The sequence below is a fragment of the Rhamphochromis sp. 'chilingali' genome (genome assembly GCF_963969265.1).
Source record: "Rhamphochromis sp. 'chilingali' genome assembly, chromosome: 6".
Lineage (NCBI taxonomy): Eukaryota > Metazoa > Chordata > Actinopteri > Cichliformes > Cichlidae > Rhamphochromis > Rhamphochromis sp. 'chilingali'.
The window spans coordinates 26,727,691-26,754,154 of record NC_137933.1 but is presented as its reverse complement, the minus strand read 5'-3'; the positions used below and the strand labels follow the sequence as shown (position 1 = coordinate 26,754,154).

At 38.8% G+C, this 26,464-nt stretch overlaps 1 protein-coding gene across 1 annotated transcript in view; it reads left to right on the top strand.

The window, feature by feature from the left end:
* LOC308398014 (CUB and sushi domain-containing protein 1-like) overlaps positions 1-26,464 on the top strand; it is a gene marked incomplete at its 5' end in the record, with an annotated part of 495,403 nt that overhangs the window by 457,557 nt on the left and 11,382 nt on the right. The window contains 15 exons of the mRNA XM_080884378.1: positions 546-734; positions 2,186-2,362; positions 6,497-6,682; positions 10,360-10,536; positions 11,042-11,227; positions 16,243-16,416; positions 16,577-16,643; positions 17,000-17,106; positions 19,025-19,098; positions 19,940-20,051; positions 20,242-20,421; positions 20,920-20,982; positions 21,626-21,787; positions 24,076-24,188; positions 26,087-26,174. Of these exons, the coding sequence (XP_080740504.1) occupies positions 546-734; positions 2,186-2,362; positions 6,497-6,682; positions 10,360-10,536; positions 11,042-11,227; positions 16,243-16,416; positions 16,577-16,643; positions 17,000-17,106; positions 19,025-19,098; positions 19,940-20,051; positions 20,242-20,421; positions 20,920-20,982; positions 21,626-21,787; positions 24,076-24,188; positions 26,087-26,174 (2,055 nt within the window). The remainder of the gene's footprint in view (positions 1-545; positions 735-2,185; positions 2,363-6,496; positions 6,683-10,359; positions 10,537-11,041; positions 11,228-16,242; positions 16,417-16,576; positions 16,644-16,999; positions 17,107-19,024; positions 19,099-19,939; positions 20,052-20,241; positions 20,422-20,919; positions 20,983-21,625; positions 21,788-24,075; positions 24,189-26,086; positions 26,175-26,464) is intronic.

Genomic DNA, 26,464 nt, shown 5'->3' with positions numbered 1-26,464 from the left:
CTGAAGCGATTCATCCTCGCTTGCCTGCTTGCTTTCTCCATCTCCCCCACATTTTCTGTCTTATCCTGCTCTCCCTCCCTCTTTTTACCTCACAGCAGCAGCTGTCAATTATAAGACTGAAACTTTCTTTGTTCCCATAGGGTGCCAAACACACACACACACACACACACAAACACACATAGGCGTCTCCCCCATGGACTTGAATTTGAGTGAATGTCAGTCTCCCCTGCGACATGGGGAAAATCAAACTCCACTCTTATTGAACTGGCATCTACCCAGAGAGAAAAAGTACAAGGGACAGGAGGAGGGAATAGGGAACAAAATGCTTCAAAAAACAGAGCAGGGTATGACAAAAGAGCAGTTTAAAGAAGACCAGAGCAGAGCAGCATGCATGATATGAAATTGTAACTTTGTTAAATGGTAATTGAGTATTCAGTACTCAACCCCACAAAGCTCCCAAGATATATAGCCATCACCTTTATATATGCTTGCATTGTAAAAACTTTGTAAATACTTTTAAATGGCTCTTCTGCTCTCTCGTACAGTGGTGAACTGTTCTGACCCCGGTCATGTGGAGAATGGCGTGCGCCAATCCGGCCTTCGTTACCCAGAAGTCTTCAGCTATGGTGTGACTGTATCAATCCACTGCAAACGAGGCTTCTACCTTTTGGGTTCTGCACTCCTTACATGTCAGCATAATGGACTGTGGGACCGGCCAATCCCTCGTTGCCTAGGTATGGGTGAACAAGTGAAGGTAGTCGGGGAAATATTTGGCTACATGTCTTTCCTGTTGTGTGTGTGAGTTTTGGGATTTTTTTTATAAGAACATGCCTTCAAAAAAGTAGTCACAAGCAGGTAGCTCTTTTTTTTGTTTTCTGGAATAGGCATTTGAGGATTGAAATAGCCTGAAGAGCCTTTGAGAGTAGGATAAGGAGGAGTGGATGAAAGAGTGAGAGCAAACGAGAGGGTTCAAGAAAGAAAATGGGAAGAAAGTAATCATAAAAGAAAAGGGTATGAAAGAAAGAGTCGTAAAGGTTTGAGTATGATTTGTGTCCATGTGTGTTTACAGAAAAAGAAAGTTGGAATGTGTCTCATAAGGCTATAGGTGGTCTTGTTAGAAAGCTACCATTGCTGATAGAAACAAAGAGATTAAACTAGAGAGTGATAGTGAGAAGGAAGCAGATTCACAGATGAAGAGGGGAACAGAAGGTGAACAAAAGCTTAGAATAAAGACACAGGAACAGAGGTGTAGAGATGAGAAATCAGACAGAGAGGAAGGAAGGGGCAGACACCGGTGAAGCACTTGGCGTCTGTGCATCGAGCGTTGCATTCGCAAAACAAGGTCTTATCGGAAAATTGGGGGGAAAGGGGTGATGACAGAGGGGCAACGAGAGGATGGAGTAATACAATTTGGGGGTGAGGAGAGATATCGGAGGACAAGTCATTTGGCAGCAATAGAAAATCGAGAGCAGTTCCATATCAGTGTCCTCCAGTGCTTTGTAAAACATAGATTTCTCCGAAGCTGAAGAAAAAAATTGGGCGTCTGTTGCTTAAATGCTTTGGAATGATTTTTTTCTAGTTTTCTACATAGAAGAAAAGCAGAGATGCTTTCAGTGTTGTCTGGCTGAAGTGAATTTAATTTCAGATGAGTTATTGGTTTTCTCTCCCTCTCTCAGGCAATTCAGTTAAACTCAATAAGCTTTACTTGCATGCCCGTATGCTACAATGTGGTGTAAGCAAGGCAGGTTTAATTATTTATGTGCATATGTTTTATTGTACAGTTGCAAAGTCATAATACGTTGTCTTGTATTGGTTAAGGTGCATATCACACAACCAAAACATCCTTGGTTGTCTTCCAGTTCACCTTGGTTGAACAGCTAGCGCCTCTGTCTCATGCTACATTTAATGTCTACACTTCTTTCTTTTTGCAGTCCCTGTTTGTGTATTTTGACACAAGCACGCACACACAAAAACAACAAGGGCTTGCATTAATCCCACCCCTGTTTTGCTGAAAACACTCTCCTGTTTGCTGTCTCTGCAGTGACCCAGCTGCACAACCTGAAGCAATAGTATCTGTAATCTATAGTTGGACGCATCCACACTCAAACACACATTCAGAGACATACACAAACACTCACACACTAAACCCTTCTTTATCTCTTTCAATCTCTTGCTGTCTCTGTAGCTATTTCCTGTGGTGACCCTGGTGTACCCCCTAATGTAGTAGTATCTGGGACCAACAGTTGGACATATGGTTCAGTACTGCAGTACTCTTGTCTACCTGGTGGAGTGCTTGTGGGCAATGCTACTCGCCACTGTCAGGAAGATGGTACATGGAGTGGAGCACCACCCTACTGCACTGGTAAAGTCAAAGTAGTTGATATACCTGCATGTCTAATAGACACGATTTACATTTTGTGCAGGATTAGGGCTAAGTTGAATGATTCACTGTTGCTGTCATACATATTCGCACTCAAAGCACACGATAAGTCTGTGCCTGTTTTTACACGTAAGGCAAATGTACCACATCTACACTGAGGCTTTCAACAAGGAAATCTGTATCCAGAAATGCCTTTTTAATAAGGCTTTGCAGAACACAATTGATAATATAAAATATTACAGAATGGCAAGCGCTCCTGCTCACAACACCAGTGTGCAATTTGTGCCAATCAATCAACCTTTATTCCAGACTCATGTAAAACACATCAACAAAAACAAAGAAAAAATACACTCAGATCACCTTCCCACAAAGAGACAATTGTACCAGCCCCTGCTGGTGTTGAGCCACCTTTGTATCTTCAGTGATAAGCTCAGGGCATTAGTATAGGCTACATGAGGTTTATGTAGACTCACCTTCCTATAGTTCCTATAGTTTGTCCACAAGTATGAAGTATGCAGAGATGTACAGTATGCTCTAAAAAGAACTCTTCTGGTATTTGAGCTATAATAAGATGTCCAAGATATTTGACGTCATTACAGACAATAAGATTATTATTCGACAATTTAAATTTGGAAAGTCTTAGATGTTTGTCTTCATTGGTTCTACAAATGATGACAGCGCTCTTACGGGCATGGTATCTAATATCATGTTCCAAACCATAAGCAGAATGTAATGTATGCGAAGGAGCTGCTGGAGACCAGCACTACCTGGACTGAAGACCACAAGATTATCTGCACACACACACACACAGAATTTACCATCTAATCTGATAAAATTACTTACTGTTCTTTGTATTTGTTTATTTGTATCTATATCTTTACTGTACCCTGAGCTCTGAGAAAAACAGTTTTGTTTGACTACGCCTTATTCGGTGGTCTCAAAGACAAAAAGGTTCATGCTGACTTTGGAGCCACTACATACTGTCACCATCATTATATGATCATTTCTAGAGTTTGCTTGCATGTACACTACCAGTCAAGTTTGGACATTTAATGGGATTTAATGGGTTTTCTTTATTTTCATGACTATGTACATTTTAGATTTTCACTGAAGGCATCAAAACTATGAATAAACACATATAAAACACATTTTATATTTTACATTCTTCAAAATAGCCACCCTTTGCTTTGATTACTGCTTTGCAAACTCTTGGCATTCTCTCGATGAGCTTCATGAGGTCGTCACCTGAAATGGTTTTCCAACAGTCTTGAAGAAGTTCCCAGAGATGCTGAGCACTTGCTGGCTCTTTTGCCTTAACTCTGCGGTCCATCTCATCCCAAACCATCTCGATTGGGTTAAGGTCAGGTGACGGAGTGCTGGCCAGGCCATCTAGCGCAGCACTCCATCACTCTCCTTCTTGGTCAGATAGCCCTGTTGAAAAATAAATGATGGTCCAACTAAACGCAAACCGGATGGGATGGCGTGTTGCTGCAGGATGCTGTGGTAGCCATGATGGTTCAGTGTGTCTTCAGTTTTTAATAAATCCCCAACAGTGTCACCAACAAAGCACCCCCACACAATCACACCTCCTCTATGTTTCACAGTGAGAACCATGCATGTAGAGACCATCTGACCAACTTTTCTGTCTCGCACAAAGACACAGCAGGTGGAACCAAAGATCTCAAATTTGCAATCATCAGACCAAAGCACAGATTTCCACTAGTGTAATGTCCATATCTGGGCTCTAATCCGAGGTGCTGTTAACTTGCAGTTTCTGAGGCTGGTGACTCAGGTTAATTTATCCTCAGCAGCAGAGGTGACTCTTGGTCTTGCTTTCCTGGGGCAGTCCTTACGTGAGCCAGTTTCATTGTAGCAGTTGTTAGTTTTAGCAATATTCCGGACTGACTGACCTTCAGTTCTTAAAGTACTGACGGCCTGTCGTTTCTATTTACTTGTTGATTGGTTCTTGCAATAATATAAATTCTAACAGTTGTCAAATAGGGCTGTCATCTGTGTACCAACCTGCATAACACAGCTTATGGTCCCAACCCCATTAAGAAGGCAAAAAAATTCCACAAATGAATCCTGACAACGCACACCTGTAAAGTGAAACCATTTCATGCGACTACATCATAAAGCTCATTGATAGAAGGCCAGGGGTTTGCAGCGCTGTTAACAAAGGGTCCCTACTTTCAGGAATCTAAAATATACAACATATTTAGAGTTATTTATAAAAAAATTTCTTTGCTACATAATTCTATATATCTTGTTTCATATATTTGATGTCTTCAATATGTATCTACAATGTAGAAAGTAGTAGAAATGAAGAAAAAACATAAAATGAGAAAGTGTGTCCAAACTTTTAACTGCTAGTGTATACATACTATGCAGAGATCTTGTCAGATGGTAAACAGTACCAGTAAAGGCTACAGAATAGCAAAGACTCACTGATTAAAGGTAAAAACAGTAGAATTTCAGGGAATTGAAGAATGAAACAAGTGTTTTTTGAGAACAAAAGATTGAGCTATTAAAAAAACAGCAACACCCCATCTAGAACAAAAACAGTGAGCCATACCCCACAGGCAAGTCAGCACTAAGACATCTTTGTTTTGCCTCAGCATAATATACTGTGAAGTATTAACTGGAACTGACAGGTATCTCTGACTGACGGACAGGCTCCTTGTGTGTTTCAGAACCACTCAATTCTTCACCGTATTGTTTTTTGATTTTAGATCAGAGACTGTGATGTACTGTATTGAGGAAATGACAGTGGTAGACAGTCACCTAAGAAACGTCATATTATGATCGAAAGTTAGTCCTTGTGCTCTATGAATATTTATCTCTAGATTCGATTTTCCACTTTCCACAGTTCCAGACATGGATAACATACCAGAAGCGACGCCATAATTTTAAATCAGTTAATCAATTTAATAAGTGACAAATTGCAGCAAGCTGTTTATATCGTTGATTATAATTACCTACCTTCCAGCTTACTGAGAACTAACCACCCCATGACCACGCTGCCCTTCATCGCACATGTCCTCCCATTTGTTCTACAAAAAAAGATGAAGGGAGAAATTATTTGAACATTTTCAAGCTGTTAAAAAAAACTTTTTTCAGTTTTTATATGCTTTTTATTGCATTACAAATTTATGACTATGCCACCATTTGACAGTTTTGCTTGTGTAAATTATCGTGACAAAGTATTTTATGTCATTTTTGTTACCTCTGCAATTTATCACAAACACAGAGACACGGTGATCTCTTACATGCTGGAAACTGAGCACACTTTATACTACAGGGCATATTTCCTGGCTTGAACTGCACATGTTAGAAACAGGCAGGAATAGAGAGGTGGCAGAGTCCTTGTTCACTTCTCAGGTTGTAAGCATTCCTCTACACTAGGGTTACACAGATCCCACAACACTACAACCGATCATTTCTAAACTCAGCATCAACAGTCTCAACAGCTGAAATGCAATAAGCTTACTCTGCTGGCCTCAAAACAGAGCACTCAGCAGGGCAGAATACATCCTGCAGCTGAAGAACTCATTGAGATGCAAGACACTGCATTTGGCGCTGTACCCTGTTAAACTCACAAATCCCTACCGATGGAATTTAAGCTGCTAAAATTGTAACACGCTCAGTGCTTTTAATGCTAGAACAATTTGGTATAGCCTAAATGCAAAGTACAGTTCTACAAAGTTTGCATGTCTGAGTATGTGCATCTATGTGTGAGTTACTGTATATGAAAAGGGTAAGCAGGCAAATTGTGTCATTGCAATTTCTCCAGTGCATATGGTGTTTAGTTGATGTTGTTGACCTCTAGCATGAATGCTTGCGTGTATTTTTAGCATAACGATACCAGTGAGAGACGACCTCCTGATCTAGCATTTTCCCATTTAGTTGCACAAATTCACTAAAACCTATTAGAACTAATGGACATGACTGCAGCAAGTGTATTTGGATCCACTGTGCAAATTGATGTGCTTTGATGTGTTTCTATGTTTGTGTCGCAGCAGTCCAGGATTATGTTGGGGGGTGGGGGACTCATTTGGTTTTTAAGAGCATTGTTGAGTTTGGTACATTAACTTTATGCTTGCTTTCTTGCTGTAGGTGTGAGTGCTGGAATCTGTGGAGACCCAGGGATCCCTCCTCATGGTGCCCGTATAGGAGGAGAGGAATTTAAAACCAAGAGCCTTTTGCGCTTTAGCTGCGAGGCAGGATATAACCTGATTGGGTCAGCCGAGAGGACCTGCCTTCATAATGGCACCTGGAGTGGTACACAGCCTGTCTGTCAAGGTGGGAAGTGTCAAAATTACCATTTATATTCCTCATGTTAGGTGAAAGTTTGGCACTTGAACTTGAGTGAAACGTAAACTGCAGCTTACACTTTAAACAGCATATAGAACTTTTTATTTATTTAGTTATTTTCTGTCATAGTGCTGAAAATCGAAGCAGTACTATCTACTTGACTCGAGATAGATATTTATGGGGTCTTCTTATCTGTATTCTATTTATATAGAGCCTTTAAAAGGCTGCTGCTTGCTTTATACAAGAAATTTAAATGTGACAACATGCTGAACTGTCTGTTTTGAAAACATACACTTTGATGGCAAGTCGTCTTTGTCTCTTTTGAGGTTACCTTTGGGCCTCAGACTAGATTCTATAAAACATTGCCTTAAAAATATACCCTGATATAAAAGGAACCAAACAAGATTTGCTTATAAAGTCTGCGTGATATATGGATTTAATCATTTAGATCTTTATCCTAAGTATTTTCTTTTTTGTGAGAGTCATAGTGATTTAGATAAAGTAAGAGTGAAGAGCCCATATTGGATAATTGATATTACACATATTTATTGAGTCTTTGGGTTTTCGTAAAAACTTCTTTTTGACTCATTTTACTTCATTTTCTTTACTGTAATATGTTGGCCAGACTGAGATGGTCCACCATACTTTGCCCATATGTGATACAGATAGAGTTAAATATAGAGGTTTAATGTTACAAATGCTGATATTACACTTCTTGGGTTTTCCGTTTCTTTTATTGCGTTGAATATTAATGAGCAGCTGCCTCGCAGTCTGCCATTTTTCATTTGCTTGCTAGCAACACTTCTGCAAAACTGATCTCCAACGTCTCTCATCGGCGTGCAAAGCATGCTCTTGGTTTGCTGCTGGCTCTAAAAGTGAAGACAAGTCTTTTTTGCACTCTTGCCACAGTGCAAGTTGCTGTAAACTTTAGTTGGCACTCCGTACTTGTGCACATGTTAAAAAGTAAATGATAATTGGGGTTTGGGGTATAATAATGCAAAATGAATTATTGACCTCTGCAGGATCCTCTCTATGTTCTTGGTCTGGTTCTGGTTCACACATAGTTGCATCCTGGGTTTTTGTGTTACCAGCTGACACTTACAGAGTTATATCTGTAATCACATAATTAGGATACACAACCAACATTCCTTTGCCACATTGTGATTGACCTATTAGAGTAGGCTGGGCCATTTGGGAGGACAGCTTAAAGAGACAGGAAAGAAAAAAACAGCGTGTTTCAGAGTTTGTGTAGCAGTGTGAATTTTACTACAGTATGTGTACATATTTTGATCCTACATAAAGCCATTCATTTTTAAATAAACATTATATAGGCTATTGAGTGAGTGTAATTCCTCTGCTGATTTTTCAGTTCCTCACTGCGGTCTAAAATTCTGCAGCAAGAACGCAACAATAAATCATTAACAACGTTGTTTGTCCATAAGTGGTCATTTTAATATGTTCTCAAAATTCAGAGATGTAACACCAGAGACGCATAATGTAAGATGATTGTTGAATTTAAAATATGAAGACTCAAGTTTGTTTGTTTGTGTTCATGCTTAGATGCAAAGGATTGAAGTGTGTCACTCGTAAATAAGTTGGATCTTTGACAGCACTGTGTTAATAAACGGCATTCTATAGTCGACAACAGCAGTTTCCAAAGACACTCTTTGAACCCATGGGAATCCAGGGAAAATTAAAGTGGGTCCCCCTATAACTGTAGAGACACTGGAGCCATTAGCTGCTGCCTGTGTAGCCTTGCCAATTTTCACCACAGATATTCAGGCCGAGTAAAGCAGACATGGTCTACACTGTAGTCTGATGCAAATTTTAAATTCAATTGGATAGACGATTTATTCTCGCACCAATTTGAGTTGCTAGGTCGAGGAAGAGGGAGTCACAATGTATCAGTGCTTGTTTATGTGCCTGTGACACAAAAAGTCACCGGTATACTAACAATAGGACAAAGCGTACTTACTGTTATCTGTAAATTTAGCTGCTAAATTGCTGTGGGTTTTTTTTTTCTTCCTGTTGGAAATCATTATCTTTAGACTGTATGTGTTTAAAATAATACAGGTGGCTGAAACTTTAAGACACAGAGCTCTAAACTGAAATTATGCAAAGCTGTTGTGGAAAGCGTGTGGTTGAGAAACTGCAGAAAGTCTCTAATTTTAACCTCTTGTAAGTCTTGACTTGCTTGCATATGTTGAAAAACTGACGTAAATATCAAGTCAGTCGTACAGACACACACAAACACCTTAGAAGTGTGTTTGTGTGTGCCATTGTCTGTGATTGTGTAAGGTAATTATTTATGTCTGTCTACAGTTGTTTTTCATTAAGCTAATAGTGGTTAAAAGCTGATTCAGAGAGGGTAAGACATCTGTCACTGACACACACAAATGCAAAGAAATCCATACACACTTCCAATTAAATACACACTCATCTACAGACTGTTACTCACAGATTTAAAGAAAGAAATTGCTGTCATAGACGCACATGCAGCTTTGTATGATGTGCTCCACCTACATGCTGTCTCACGTACTTTTGAACGAGGCTTTTAAGAGTTCTGGCTAATGAATGCCATCAATAGGTGTTTGATTGTTAAAGGCTGTCAGCTGTCATGATCTTATTAGGGAAATGTGCTGTGGCTGGGTGCTAATTTCTGTCGGTTCTGTTAATGTGCTGTGCCAGCAGACTAAAGGTCGATGGCTCACTAGATAGAGCCGTAGTGCTTTCCCGGCTGCATTCATGAACCGTCCCCTGACAATTTTGTCTTACAATCTACAAGACCAGCTGCGGCTCAGACACAAAGAAAACATCCGTGGCTCAAAAGAAGACATCACAGAGGGTGACTTTTTCCACAAAATAAAAGGGAACCCCTCAGATTCACTATAGGCTTTAGTAGAGGAACTGTTGAAGCAGCTGTGAACATGAACACCAGTGTGACTTAATGAATGCTGCAATGTCAAGCACACAGCCAATCTTGAAATATATTTCTGTATTCTCTGTGCTCTCATCTCTGCAACTGTGTTCTCCCCAAAGATGACTCAGGAAGGACATTGTCCACAAGTATTGACTGATAATTAGCTCCACAGTCCTGCTGCATGACCCAGTGCTGCTTCTTGCCATCATTTGTTTTCCTCTACAGTTGCTGTACCTCGCAGATGTTTTGGCAAACAGTAAGCACGACCAGGCAGCACCTGACCTTGGATCTTTTACAGGTGTTGTACTTGGCTCAGTGGCGTTTTGGAGGTTAACGTTAGTGATGTAGGGGTTTTAACAACTTCCCCTCACTCACTACGACACAACTGTAATTCATCTGTAATTAAAAGCAAAGGATCAGTCACACACACTCCTTTTTTACATTATTTTATGCATTTCTGCCTTGATTGGATAGTGAAAATGGAGAGAGACAGAAACATGCAGTAAAAGTCTCACCTGGGGACGAGCGCTCAGCTTTGGGGTCGCCCTAGCCCAACAGCCTTTAATCATTAATCAGCTTCACTACCTCAAGGAGATATTTTATGTTACTTCCAGCTGACTCTAGTGATAATCTCATTATTGTAGCCCACAGCTGATCAGCCCTGAGGGACAGGAAGACAGTATTGCTTACACCGATATTATCGCTGAGTTTAATCAACGCTGATTGGTATTTCCTCACCACTCAGCTGTATCCTGTGGTAACCCTGGCACCCCAGCACATGGCAGAATTGTCTTCAGTGATGGCATCACCTTCGGCAGCTCAGTGGCTTACACGTGCTGGGAAGGCTTCAAAACATCAGGCCTGACCACCAGACACTGCACAACCAATGGGACGTGGACAGGACAACCCCCAGATTGCACTGGTAGGATGATCATTGCTGTCTGAGTGATTAGTTCAAACAGCATGGGATTCTCACGCAGCGTAGAAGCGCTGATTAAAATATTATCATTATTGTTATATGTATGGCAGTGTTTTTCTTTAGCAAGTGGTTCAAGAGTAGCATAAATTGTTCAGGGACTGGGAAAGCAGCTGCTGTGTATCTTCAGAACTGCACAAGGTCTCTTGTGTGAGAGATTTTAAAGTGTAAAGTTTAACAGAGGCAGACAGATGTGTAGGGAAAGGGGGAGACGGAGGTGGGAGGTAGATAGAATGAAGTTGGAATGTGCTTCAGGGAAGTTACAGTGAGGAAGGAGAAAGAAATTCGAGTAAACAGAAAGCACAGTTTTTATGACATTTTAGAAAGCACAGTTTTTACGCTTTGGTTTTAAATGATGCTGCACTCATCCACAGCTCCAGGCTTACTGGCACACCACTGTATGACAGATTTAGGCTCACTTATACCATAACATTTTTGTTACTTCCTTTAGTGATCAGTTGTGGTGATCCTGGGACAATAGCTAATGGAATCTATATAGGAAGAGAGTTTAACTTCAACCACACAGTGATCTACCGCTGCAACCCCGGTCACTTGATGGAACCACCTGGACATGGACGCAACGTTCTGCGCTGCATAAAAGATGGAACCTGGAACCAAACTAAACCCAGCTGTAAAGGTATGAGGAAGTAATACATAACTGTTTCCATAGTTATGGATAAAAGCATGGAATGTTAAACTAAACCAACTAAATAAAATAAATATTGTTGAAAATTTACATGCTTACATGCAGAAATATTTTTTTTCTGTTCAGTTCTGAGATTCTGAGCTATTTTGCTTACAAAACATGTGTTTTTTTTTCAGAGTGGTAGAAAGAAAATGTCCATTTCTGTTTTGGACTGATTTTATAAAATCCCCCCCAAAAAAAGAGAGAATTATAATAAATGTTTTTTGTAACATATAGATGTTAATAAGTGCAGTATGTGTGTTTTGATGCAAAGCTTTGTTTAGATTAGCCCACTGGTTATATAGAGAAGTTAAGGTATATGCTAATATTTTCTGATATATGAAAATAAAAATGAGGGATTCCTTTTGTAAATGTCTATGATTTGCCAAAAAAGTGAAACAAGAATATTCCGATTTCTTTCCTAAAAACCTTTGCTAATTGTCCCAGAATTTGATTCATAGTCAGAACGGAAAGTATAAAAAGTTGTCTTGTATTCTGCATTGAAATAATAAAAGCACATGGACTCGACATATTATAGTGTCAAATCTCAATGTAATGAGATCTTCTAATGGTAGCAAACAATGAAGAATTGTGATAGTAGTTAATGGTAGAGTGCACAAAAAACAAAGGGCAATTTAACTAAGAAAAACAGTATTGCAATAAGAACTGGTATAGTAAATAACAGCTTGTGAATTCAACAGTACATTAGTGGAAGAAGTGGAAGATTAGGCCAAAGGAAGAATAACATTGCTCCTCACTATAACAGGGTGTTAAATCAGGGTTTATTTCCTGAGACCTTCTGTTTTCCCACAAACACAAAGGGGAAAATAAAAAAGGAATGCATTAAATTGAAATGGCTCAGAGTTTTACAACAGGCCATATTTAGAGTTTAGACTATGATACTCAACAACAGTAAAAAGGAATGTTTCCTGAGATCCACCCTGCCGTTTCTTCCCACAAACAGAAAATCTCCTGCTGGCTCCTGCAGTTGGAGAGGCTTTGAACTGAGATGAAAAAAACTGAGAAAGCAGGGATAGAGGCTACTGAGAGGGAAGCAGAAAGAGGTGCAGAGAGGAAAAGCAGAAGTAAAAGATAGTGTGTGATACTGATAGAGCATGTGACTTGGGGAGGAAACTGAGAAGCAAAAGTTAAAGGTGGTATGGAAAAATGGGAACGAGCCAGTGAGATACAGAGGTAGAAACAGGCTATAGACTAGAAAAGTCTTTCCTCTTTGCTCTCCTTTAGTTCATTTTCTAAATCTCCCCATCTCATGTTCAACTCCCCTGTTTTCATCCCCTCATCGATCATTTGATCTCATTTTGTGACGAAAGCTTTTTAACACACAGACACCCATAGACACATTTAATGAAGGACCTATCGAACTGCAGGCAAAAGGGAATCAAAGGGACTTAGACATAAGAATGACAATGAGTGACAGAGGGGGAGACTAGGAGGAGGAGAGGGGCGGTAAGGGATGAAGGGGTGTATCGGAAGAAAACAATGGATTAGAGAAGAGAGACACAAAAACACAGAGTGACACACAATGCATAATCCAGAGATTTAGAGGGAAAGAAATTGGAAGGTGGAAAAAGAGAGTGTAAAGCAAGTAAATGAAAAAAGAAAAACAGTGAATGTGATGAGCCATCAGTGAGGCTACAAGGAAAAAGCAAAGGAGAAGCAAGTGAGAAAGGAAGCGAGTGATGGGAGAAACAAAGAGAGCCAAATCAATACCTGCCCCCAAACCTGTAAACACACAGTGAGAAAAGGGATTAAGCCCATAAAACTTGTTGGTTGGGTGAATTGCACCAAGAGAGATATGCTTAAAAGACAAAGGGAGGGAGGGAGAGGCAGTAATGGTGTGAGAAGGAGTCCAAGAGAGCTGGGGAAGAGGATGAAAGAGGACTGGAGCTGGGACAGAAGGCCAACGAAGAGAAGTGCAGGGAGAAAGCAAAGAAGGGTTAGAGGGAGTCAGGGGGGGAGTACCCAGACAGAAAGGAGGCAGGGGACCAGAGTGTAAGAAAGAGGAGAGTGTGGAGACGTGAGAGGAAAGAAGAGAGGATCGGGAAAGCAGTCAGCGAGCGCAATGATGGAGGGAAGAGCAAAGGCGCATAAGCAAGCAGGGATGAGAGTTAGTCCTCTTCCTCTGGGTTGTGAAGCCACCGTAGTCAATTCACAACAAGGAAAAGAGACAAAGAGGAAATAAAAGAGTTCAGGAACCTTCAATTACAGACCCGAGTGTTTTGGGGCATCAGAGTCCCACAGAAATATTGGTCTGGAATATTAACTGCTCAAGTCAATAAGAATGCATTCCTCTGTTTTAGTCAGCTAGAGTTTGTTCCCCAACAACAAAGTTGCTTTTAGGCGGAAGAAAACATTCATTCTGTGATGAAACTGAAACTTCATTAACTGCTGGCTAGCCACCAGCTATTATTCCTACAGTCACGTAACAATAAAACGATGAATCATGTACATACTTTAAGAAATTGGCATTGATTTGTGTGCAGGTGCGTAGGTTTGTTTTGAATGGGACAAACAAGGACACGTTGTAGAGTGGAGAAATATAATTTTTTTCTAAGGCTGGAAGGATGGCTATGGGGAGGTGAAGGCTTCTTCACAACACTGGTGAGATAGAAAGCCAGACAACCAGTTGATTAGCTTGCCATAGGCAGAATAACACAGAATTATAAATGAAATGCACGTACTTGTCACTTTATTAAGTACACCTGATGAAGTATTATTAACAAAAAATGGTAAATGGCCTGTATTTGTATGGCGCTTTACATAGGACTCCAAACCACTTATAGGTATTATTATTGTTAATATCATGAATTATTATTCATTATTAACCTTATTATTAATACATATCTTAGCAGCCAACCACACAAAAGCAACTCAAAGTAATGGTCAAAATGACCTGCTGAAGTTCAAACTGTCCAAGTTTTGATTTTAGGGAATTTGAACCTGGCATAGTTATTGATGGCAGATGGGCTGGCCTGAGTATTTCAGAAGCTACTAATCTAATTTCCCACACAACCAGTTCTAGTGTTTACAGGGAATGGTCCAAAAAGGACAAAATAACTGTGATCAGCCGTTTTCTGGAAGAACGCGTTCCTGACTGTGTCCGTGCCTTTATGACCACAGTGTACCCATCTTCTGATAGCTGCTTCCACCAGGATAACGTGCCATGTCACAAAGGTCACATCACCTCTTAAACATACCAATGAGTTCACTGGATTCAAATGGCCTCCCCAGTCACCAGCTCTCAATGAGCAGAGTCCCTTTGGGGAACAGGATATTCACATCATGGGTGCACAGCTGATAACTCTCGGCAACTGTGTAATACTGTCGTGCCAAAATATGGCATTGATTCTCTGTGACAAAGAATTAAAACAGTTCTAAAGGTAAAAGGGGGTCCAACTCGGTACTAGCAAAAGGTGTCCTTGATTAATTTTTGATTTGATTTTACTTTTTTCAGAAAGAGTGACGATAATGCAAACAGAGGAACAGAAAAATATTCCAAAAAATGAACAAGAAAAAATTAAATCTGTATACAGTATAATTACAGATAGTTTTATATACCGGTACTTATTTTTTTACTCTCGATTACATGTGTTTATGCGCAATACTTTCTTATTGCTTTGTCCTCTGTATATACAGGATGTTTCTGTGCTTATCTGCCACTCTCTCTTTCTCTCTGTGTGTGGGTATGTCTATTGTATATCATCATAGCAGAATGAATGGAGCATGAAACCATCTGTCTCCTGGTTAGATGAGAATTACACTGGCTTTATTAGATGTTTGAAACCATGCAGATGGTTATCATTATCGTGGGGAGTCGGGCACATGCACACGCAGAGATGTTTGTCGGAGTGTTATGAAGTTAAACGCACACATATCCAGCTACATAAAAATGCTCTTGCATGTATGAACACACACAGCGAGTTTCTTAAAATCTTGTAAAAAGTCCTTTAACCTCCAGTCATCACAGAAATAAATTCTCTGTGTGTAACAAATGCTTTTTTAAATGCATACTTGCCTATGTGATGCGTCGGACAATTTAATCCCAATATTAGTTATATAAACTGTCATTTACAAAATTGAGTTTCTAAATAGGACTGAGTTTGTGTGAGTCATTAACATTACATGAACAGCAGCTCAGCTTCATGTACACACTGGAAAGAATAATTAAGTGAATTTGCATTTGTGTGTCCATTTTTTAATAATATGGTCAGATCTTCAGTTACTTCTATGAATGAAAAACACTATTTATTTTAACGCAAACAAATCACTGTGCCGCTTGGATGCCTACTGAATATTTAATTTTAACATTCACAGTATTGTTTGTTTTTTGCGCCCGAAGGCTAATGACAAATGGCAAAAGCTAAACGGAGTCAGGGGTATGCAGTCCATTTAATTATTCAAGGTGATGGTTAGAGGTAGTTTGATTTATAAAACGGATATTTTTCATATATTGTGAGTTTTTTTAGTCTTGTGAAGCAGAAGTGTATCAGAAACTCTCAGTTCATCGGTTAGTTTTTTTGGTTCGGTAACCTAAACATGGCGATTTGGGTCATCTGCTGCTTTAACTCTATACATATCCAAATAGTGGTGATTACAGTCATCTGCAGATTTTGCTTTTTTCACATCTAAGGATGTATTTTCACCTCCACCTGTAGTCTCAAGTCATGTTGACCTTTTTCCAGTTGTTCAATTTCCAACTTTGTTTCTCGACCCCCGGCTGCTATTTCCAAGTCGACTCGAAAGTTTCCTTTCTAATTGGTTCATGAACCCTAACAGTCACCTCTGTTACGGAATTAAGTTGTATACTGCATGAACCTTACAACCAGCTTTGCAAGACTACTACTAGATATGTGTTGCAGTGGTGCATTAGCTCATGTTATCTTTTGAACTGTTTAATTTCCTATTATTTTATTTTACTGTATATAATGCTGTTATATGTGTTTCAGTGATCCAGTGTGGACCTCCCCCTCAAGTACAGAATGGGAAGGTGGAAGGGACCGACCATTCATGGGGATCGAGTATTAGCTATAGCTGTTTCCACGGTTATCAGCTGTCCACTCCTGCTGTGTTAACTTGTGAGGGGAATGGGACTTGGACAGGAGACGTCCCACAATGTCTGCGTAAGTTAGCGTACCGCTGCATATACTATACACTGCAGCATGTTGATGCACATTACTGTGCATCAACACAGTAATGTGTTGATTTTTTAGCATTTTAGCATTTTTAACCGATCTGTGCACCAGTACACAGTCCTAATCGCCATTTTTATGTCTTTTCAAGCTGTCCTATGTGGTGATCCTGGCTCTCCTGGAGGAGGATTCAGAGAGGGAAATATCTTTTCATACCGGTCAGTGGTTTATAAGTTAATGAATAAGCCACAGTAGTTTAGTGTATAACGTGGTTATGCTTTTTAGTTATAATCATAAGTATTACATGGCCGAATGGGGACTCGACTATCTTGAAATACATTCTCTTTTTTTAAATAGCATAACTGAATTGCTACTGAATAAAAGTTGTATTATGTCTCCTACATTCTGTGCTCTACACAGGAACTAATTTACTTGCGTTATCCTGCCACAATTTAATTTTTCACTTCAAAACCCCTTTGATAAGTTGATGAATTAATTAACATTCCTCATCACTGCCTACTTTTGTGCAATTTTGGGGTTTGTATTATAATTTAATATTTGCTTTCCTACATAGGTCAGAGGTCAGGTTCTACTGCCATGCCCCCTACTTGCTCGTAGGCTCTGCATCCAGAGTCTGTCAAGCAGATGGAAGTTGGAGTGGCCAACAACCAGCTTGCATAGGTAACTAAATGTAAACAATATGCTGACTTCATATTTATGCCCCATAATGTATATAGGAATGCAACAGAGATGCTGCCTCAGCTTTAGATGTAGATACTTCATATATACTGGATACAGGACTTTTTACAGTATCTTGATGATAGTCCAGCGTGAAACCATAAACATCCAGAAGATTTTTTGTTTCCACATGTCAGGAAACTGAGATCTGGTAAGCTTAAACAAGTTAAAATGACCTATCATGTATGATATGACATTTACAGAAAACAGTGTAAGATTTCAGTGCTTTTCTGGGCTTTTATAAATGCGTTAGTGTCAGTTTGTTAAAGGAAATTGAGATATCTGGTCAGTATATTGCTCCCAACACACTTTTGCATTACACACAGAAAATCATGCATAAAGACTTAGACACATTAACAGAATGCTTACATAAATCATAAATACATATTCCAGTAGTTTCACAATTTTAGATGAACAATTTGTCTACTGCAAAGGAAAACATTTTATCATATTATGATTAAAATTGTGTGAAATCAGATTATTGGTAAACAAGATTGTAGAGCTTACTCATATTCACATCTTGGCATTAGTATTCCTGCATACCTAGAGCTGAAGATATTATCTCGTCAACTGATGAAGTGTGTAGTTTTGATGTCAGCATTTGGATACAAGATTTTATCTTGTAAAGCAGTCCTTCACTTTTTGATGTGAAATTGAAGTGTTTGTGTTTGCTGTTTTGGAAGTGTGGAGCTTATTTTGGAACAAGTTGTACAATTACAAGGAAAAAAGTGAAATTAAATCAGTCTTGCGAGAACAGCACGGCCATCACAGAATTTCTGTCACGTTGTTCTGCTAAAAATGTGTTTTTCTATGTTACTGCATGTTGTTCAGATTTAAGTGCTAACTGGGTGCTTACATAGAAAAGTTATACTTCTTAAGACTTTAATATTTAATATTTACTATAATGTATTCTGATAGTGGTGAGGCATTGAATAATCTTCTGTGTTAAGTGCCTGAAGTCTTACCAATAAGTCAAAAATCAATTTAAAAAAAGACTTTATTAGTTACACCTTGCAAGTACTGGTCTGGATCCACTTTTGCCTGCAGAACTGCCTTAATTTTTCATGGCACAGATTCAGTAAGGTGTTGGAAACATTCCTCAGAGCCATAATGACAAGATAGCATCACACAACTCCTGCCGTTCCACCACATCACAAAGGTGCTATACTAGACTGATAGTATCTTATGTCTGTGGGGATTATTTGACTACAGTTAACTCATCGTCTTGTTCAAGAATCCAATTTTTCAGATGATCTGAGCTTCATGACGCAACATTAACCTGTTGGAAACAAGCCATCAGAAGATGGGTAAACAATAGTCACATAGTCCGTGGTGTCCATTTGGTACAAATGGGACGAATGGTACCCCCACAACATTACACCAGCTGCAGCACCTTGGTGTGGTCTTCTGCTTCTGTAGCCCTTCTGCTTCAGTGTGTTGTGCAGTCAGATATGCTCTTTTGCATACCTTAGTTGTAACAAGCAGTTATTTGAGTTAGTCTTCCTATCAGCTTGAAGTCATCTTGCCATTCTCCTCTGACCTCTGGCATCAACAAGGCATTTTGTGAACCCTACAGATGTGCAGGGATTTGTGGCACCAAACACCATGTGTCATTCAAAGTCTGATGCTCAGTTTGAAATTCAACAGGTCCATATACTGTGGGCTGATAGACATGGACATGTCTACCGGCCCACAGTAAACACACCGAGGCCCTGCACTGTGATTTACTGATTAGATATTTGCACTAACAACCAGCTAAACAAGTGTACCTAACTAAGTAACCGGTAAGTGTATGACACTGAAAAGACTGTAAAAGATATAAATATTTCTAAAAATGTTCATTGTGTAAATGTATTTGCAGACCCAGCCTTCAACAGCTGTCGTGATCCAGGAACTCCAGCTTATGGTATCCCAGTCATGGCCCAAGGCTTTCAAGTAAGAAACATTTATTAGTGCACTAAAACATATGTATAATTCATTACATATCTGGAACACTAATTTATTCAGGTAAGAACATTATAGCACCAGCTGAAGTTTTTTTTCAAGTAAGAGGTATTTATTATACTGTAAGTATGGACTTTCAGATAAAAGATTGTGAATAGTAAGCACTTTATTTTACTAAAATGATGGGATTAATGTTTAACTTTGGCAGTTTTGCAGATATTTTGTTAACATGATGAAGGGCCACTACAAGTATCTGTTATATAAAAGAAAATTCAGCATAATTTGTGAACAAATGGCATCAATGTTCTACCACTTTCATGCATGCATCCTCAAATGAGATTAAGTACTGTAGGTCTGAACCAAGAATCAGAGACTTCATATGCAAGTGAAAAGTAAACACCAGGGAAAAGCTAACGCTCAAAGTTTTTAAGGTTCTTTTATCTTTGCACCAAGCTGTCTGGAGAAGAGATAAGAATGTGTTGATGGAATATATTGGCTGTCCAATCCTTAATGGAGTTTAAGCAAACATGCAAATCCTTCAATTTGTGAAGGCATAATTGGATATCATCTTCATATCATATTTCCCCTGACAACTCTATAAAGAGTAGGAGGACTACTAACACCAGTAGAACAACACAGACACAGCACGTGATGCAGGAGCAAAAATCGAAGTTTAAATGTTTGATAAACTTCATGATCACAACAAAAGTTAGAAAAATGGATGTGCTATAAGGTTTTAGCGGTACGTTCAAGATGAATGACTATTGTGATTACTATATGGAGTTTTAGAGGCTGGGGGAAGACTTTTTATCATGCTTTTTATGATAAATAGGTTGGCAGTAAGATTTCCTTCAAGTGCCGCAAAAACTACCACATCCTCGGTTCAACGACAAGAACATGCCTAGAAAACCTGACCTGGAGTGGAACTCAACCTGAGTGTATAGGTAAGGAAAAACTCCGTGCACAATCACATTTGTATCTTCGGCACATCAGTAAAAAAACCCAACTTGAGCTAATTAAAGTCAGTGTTGGTGGTTGTATTTGTAATTTAGTGGAGAAAAACTTCCTATCTTGTTTTAAACTAAAGCATGGATATGTTTATGATAACTGCTCTTTCCCCTCCCTGTCACTCAGCCCATTCATGCAGACAGCCAGAGACCCCCAGTAATGTAGATGTTCGATCTATGGACCTGCCTACCTTGGGATACACTCTGATCTACACCTGTCAAGAAGGTTTCTATCTGGCTGGGGGCTCAGAGCACAGAGCCTGTAAAAGTGATGGTAGATGGTCAGGAAAACCACCGCTCTGCAAAGGTATTCAGATTGTATCTTGAAAATGCACTGCTTGTAAAATGTGCTGATATGTTGCCTAAAATCTAGAATGGATGTCATATTTATCTTATGGTTTAAGATAAATACAGCTTATCACACTAATATTATTTCCATGCTCTGGGAAATCAGCCTCAGGCGTATGAATGTTGTTGTTGTTGATATTTTTTATCACATACTCATAGCGCTATCTGTTCTCAAAGATGAGGAACTGATGGCTGTGAATGTCGTGATATACAAGTGTATAGCAACAAGACAATAATACCCAGACAGGAAATGGACTGCCAGCAGTTTTCTGTCTCTTGTCTTGAAGTAGCACATGGCAAAGCAATTAGATAATGGGTTTTTTTAACATGTGCTTTTCCTGTTTGCTCAGTCCCGTCACATACTTATATTTTCCCAAATCTACCAAATGCTCTCTCTGCATAACTTTAAATGTCAAGCAAACAGCATTTATCTCTGTGTTTTATTTTAATGTTTCAGTTGGAGTCAAAGTCAATCCCAAAGGCAGAGGAGATACAGATGTCCAAAAGAACAAGATTCGTGGTATGCAGAGTTCACTTCCACCACAAATGTACCGTGTTACCCATGTTTGTAACAGAGTTCATTAAATTGCGCTTTGATAAACGAGATTGAGACAAAGTATTCCTCAAAGAGGGTATTGAGATTGCAGTGAGTGTTCATTCCACAGAGCTTTTTGATTTTATAGGATGACAGTGAAATGCTGTGAAGTACAGCTGAGATGCAGCAAATAAATCAGTGAAAACATTCAGGTGAAATACCACTTAATGCCTTATGGGTTTTAAGTAGGATTTTGTAATCAATATATGCATTTAGAAGGAGACAGTTTTGATCTTCCATGAATCCTGCAGCTGCTGTGTTTTAAAGAAGTCCTGTTTCTAAATGTAGGATTCAGACAAACTCACACTGGCCTGTTCAATTATGAAGTAACTAAAAGGTAGAAGTGCTGTGTCTTGTCTTGTCAAATATTTATAACTAATCCTAATAATAATAAATGTTTCTTCCCTGTTTGTGACCTTTAATGTTATTTAGTGTTAAACAGGGAAAGGGTGCAGATTATAGCTGACAAAAATATCCAAAAAACAGTGTGACCTTAATGATATTGATAGCAACAGCAAATGCTAAACTTTAGATTTCCTCCTGTTTTGTGCCTTTGACTTCATTGCAGTTCCAGTGGATGTCTTCTCTCCAAACTCTGAGTGGAGCGGCTTCTATGAGTACCTTGGGAAGAGACAGGCCACTGCCTTTACAGTTACTGGGTTCAATGATACCAGTGGTCGAGTCAACATCACATTACTGGAAGCCAGCGGCGTGTCCATCAGATTGTCAGGTAAAACAAGAAAGGAAGCACTCAAAGCAAAATTTATTATTCACGTTCATAAATTTGCTTTGAGTGTTGTTAGAGAGGAGCTAGTGCTCTACTTTCAGACTGTGTGAAACACATTAATGCAGTTATATACATAAAACAGAACCAAGAAACACTTGAGTCAGTTTGTTGCTTCAGTTAAACAAAGGCTGATGTAAGTATTACAAGTCATAAATTATATTTGAAATACGCCGATGTGCAATAGTCTTGAGCCACCCCTTATTTCTTTTCATTTTGTTTCCAAGGAGCCCGGCCTTGTGTTTTGTTTTTTTAAATGGTCTTTCACCGGACCATTTCCAGAAGAATGTTTATTTATTTATTTATTTTAAAGTCACTTAGGACTGGCTGACAATTCATTCAAGCACAAAGGAGGCACCTTACTTAAGGGATAAACCACAGTTTTATATACACATAACAGAAACAAAAAGTCCATTTTAAATAGCATCTTTAGACACTTTGTTACTAGCAACCTGTTGCAAAAGCACATAATTTGTTCCCTTTTCTTTAGTTGAATCTGTGAAAAATAACAAAAAGTAACACAGTTCAACAGGCATAAAATAGTATTTTTGCAATAACAAAGTGATTCCCAAAGAGCTGCTGCCACAAATTTGGCAAATCTCAACATGGTGTGCAGTATGTCCTTAAAACAACAAGGAACCAGGACAAACAGAGCACAAAAGAAGAAAGTGAAGGACCAAATAATTTTGTCTACAGCAGATGAACATTATTTGAAAGTCATGTCCTTAAGGAATAGGAAAAAAAATAGAGCAAAACCCTGACACAGGACCAGAGAGATACATGCGGCCGTTCAGTGGATCAGAAATGGTTTCGTGGAAGTATGCCTGTCAAGAATCGACCATGCAGTAATGCCTGGAAAGCCACTGATTGGCAAGAGCTTAATTTTTCATCATAACAGTGATCCCACTCACACTTCCAATATAGTAAACGCATACTTGCATTAAAAAAACCACAATGGAACACTGAGTCATGGATTGTCTTCCTCAAACCCCGGACCTATTGAAGCAGTGTGGGATCATCTTTGCAGAGAATGGAACAAAAGGCAGCCAACATCCAAAGAAGACCTTTGGAATGTCCATCTCCCTGTACAACGCATCCACTTAACACACTGTTTGCTGCTACAACTACACATGTTTCTTTTCCAAATATTTATTTATAAGTGACTTATGTATGTATGTATGTATGTATATATATGTATATATTGTACTATTCTTAGTTAGCGTATTGTCTGTCTTGTCTTAATGTTGGTTTAAAATGGAGCACTGTAACAAAAAATAATTTCCCCCAGGGATCAATAAAGTATTCTGATTCTGATTCTGATTTAAGAAACTTGGAGAACTATTCCTGGCTGTGTTGAAGAATAAAGGTGGTCATACCAAATAGTGATTATCACGCTCTTAAGTTTTTGTCTCCCTTTTTTGCCTGTTATTTCCAATTATGTTTACATTGGACCCATTTTCCCAGCAAAATATAAAGAAATACAGAGTGACAAAATCTCATCAAATATAGAAAAAAGTTTTAAAAAATTACTTGATTTTATACGATGTGAAGGTCTGAACTTTCTCATAGCACTGACTTTGTTGTCAGTGAGGTAAGATTTGCATATATTAAATGTAGTGTAAATATCACAGAAGCAGCGCTGCTATAGGTGCAAATACACAGCAGGTTATTAAAGATCTGATTTTCTTTGCACAATATTAGCAAAGCATCCTTGCTATCTATGTTAAATCTGGCACGTTCCTTTATATTGCACATTTTTCTAAACACTGTTCTGTTTAATTTTTACGAACCATAGATTTATGTGTTAAAAAAATTACTAGTTGGTAAAAAATGGAATTTAACTGTCAGCCAGTCGAGTATCTTCATCTTAGATTTCTGATGTCTCACTTAAATGGACTTGTCATATTAAACAGCAGCAGTTTTGTGTTGTGTAGTTAACCAAGTAGAGACGTGTAGCTGAAGGGTAAATGTCACTTTTTCCTTTCGTAATGTGTCAAGTGCCTGGTGAAGAAAATAGAGTATGATCATTAAACAGTGTCAAAGTGTCTTCTTCTTCCTGTTTGCTTATCAACTTTTCTGTCAGTCTTTTCACTTCTCAATTTCCAGTTGCACCTTTGCCTCTGTGTCTTTCTCTTTGCATTTCTAACCGCTTTCTAACGTTCGAACCGCTAACAAAAAAAACAAGGTGCTAGCCAAGCTATTTGTATATTTAACTGTTCTCTATCTCTATCCAGGTACCTACAAGGCAGAGGAAAACCAGCTGCTATTGAAGGTCTACCAGGTGAAAGGGCCAACAGAGCACTACTACAGCAAGTTTAAGAATGACAACTGGGCCATGGATGGATATGTAAGAAAACTTCCTCTTCTTTTCCCGTATCAAGCATTTTTTGCTTCTTGTCAAAGAGGTGCGTTGTGATGTGGATATATATAATATAATAATACAGATATAAAGATTTCGTTGTTCTGAATCCACCAAGTAAGCATCAGTCATCTAGAGTCAGGTACTGGCAACACATTTCTTTTTGTGGATATTCCGTATCATAGCAACCAAAGCTGCACTCTTAAGCACTCCCAGCTGGGCATTTTAAGAGGAGTGCCTGTACCACCCATTATAGCATATTTCAGAACAAATCCTTGCATTTATAATTGTGGAAACTGACTTTGTGCAATGCTTCACAAAATTATGGTGTCACTTTACTGCTCAGTAAACAGCTGCCTGTCTGTCATACAGGCAGGAATGAATCAGTCAGTGTGGGAGTGAATTTGGACATGGCTTGTTGTCACCATGAGATGCCCAGGCATGTGTATAACTCCAGAAGTTAATATCCTCAACACGATATTGTTCCAGCATGTAACTCTCCACAGGATCACAAATCTGGAGCTGAGTTATTCAATAATTATTCCGCATTTTCTCCATGTATCCCAAATTTCTTTTTGACACGTAACGTTGTATACATTAGTTTCCAACTGCTTTGATTAAGAAAACCAGACAAATGATGAAAAAAAAAGCCCACTTTTTCATTATGTGATGCAAATGTGAAGAAATATGCAACCTCAAAATTGATATTCAAAGCTGGGACTTTTTTGGTCTACATATTGTATCGCTGAGAAATTTGACAGACAGCTGGTCATGTTTGACATGTTGACAGAGAGGAGAAGTGAAAAACTGAGTAACTGTGTGTAGGAACTGTAAAAGATTGTTGTAGACACACATGAAGGAAAGAAGTGTCAGAAAGAATGAAGGAAGGAATGATGGACGCACAGACAGACAGCTAATCTGGATGCAAATGAAAGAAAGTGATGACGTGGCTCGGTGAGATTCCGATTCCCGAAAAAGACAATCTTACAGTCAGAAGATGAAATTTTGATTGTTGCTCTCGGAATAAAGCAGTCCTCAAATTCTGAACTAGATGAACAGTGGAGCAAAGGGGGTTGATAGAGAGCGGAATATGGAGCACAGTGTAGAGGACGTGGTATTCATCCATCAACCCATTTTCAGGTTGCAGGAGGGCTTCGGCCTGTCTCACCTGTCAAAGAAGCACCCGGGACAGGTGCCACTCCATCACAGGGCTAACAAAGACACACACTCTCACATTCACACCTACAGCAAATTTAGAATTGCCAGTTAACCTACCGGCAACACTTCGGACTGAGGAAGGAAGCTGGAGTACATGGAGGAACTCTATGAATAAACAGGCTTCAGTTCAATTCAGTTTTGTCATGCCATTGTATTATAAGGTAAAAGACTTGCAGTAATAGAGAGAAAATCCCAAGAACCAAACAGCTCACTTTATGCTAGCAGCTGGCGAGAGTGGGAAGGAAAAACTCCCTTTGAACAGGAAGAAAGGGAGGGACAGCCATCTGCAGCAACCACTTTTTTTCAGGACATTGTGCTTATGTAACAAAATTGCATGAAGGGTTTACATCTAAATAAATGTGTTCAAGTCACCATTTTGGCAAGATTTATAGAGAAGAATTTTCACCACCAGATTCAAACCCATAAATTTCTTGCTGTGAGAAGATAGTGTTAAATACCGAACCATTATACTGTCAAGGGTAGTACATCAAAAGTATACCCAACATGAAACCGTTTATTGAATTTATTACATTAATGCAATTTATAAAAACAACACTTTAAATAATTGATCATGCAAATTGTGGCTGCATGCAGTATACTGTATATTACATTAACAGTATACTTCACAGTACTGTAAGTTCCTATTAAATTGTACTTCTGTTTTTCAGGTTACTGCTGAATCGGACCAGAAGACGTTTGTCTACCAGGGCCATATACACAGTAAAGATTTTGGCAAGTTCTATCTGACAAGACAAGGTGGGCATTTTTGTAATGTCACCATCAGTATTAACATTATGGAAGCACTAAAAGATTTAATATTAATGAGGTCTTTTTATCAGTTAAATCTGCTACTACTACTACTACTGCACATTTATACTATATATATATATATATATATATATATATATATATATATATATATATATATATATATATATATATATAATGTTCTTCCTCTACACAATTTTTTTTGCACATGTCGAGGAGTGTGTCAGGCTACATTTCACTGTGTGTTATACTTGTATAACTATGCATGTGACAAATAA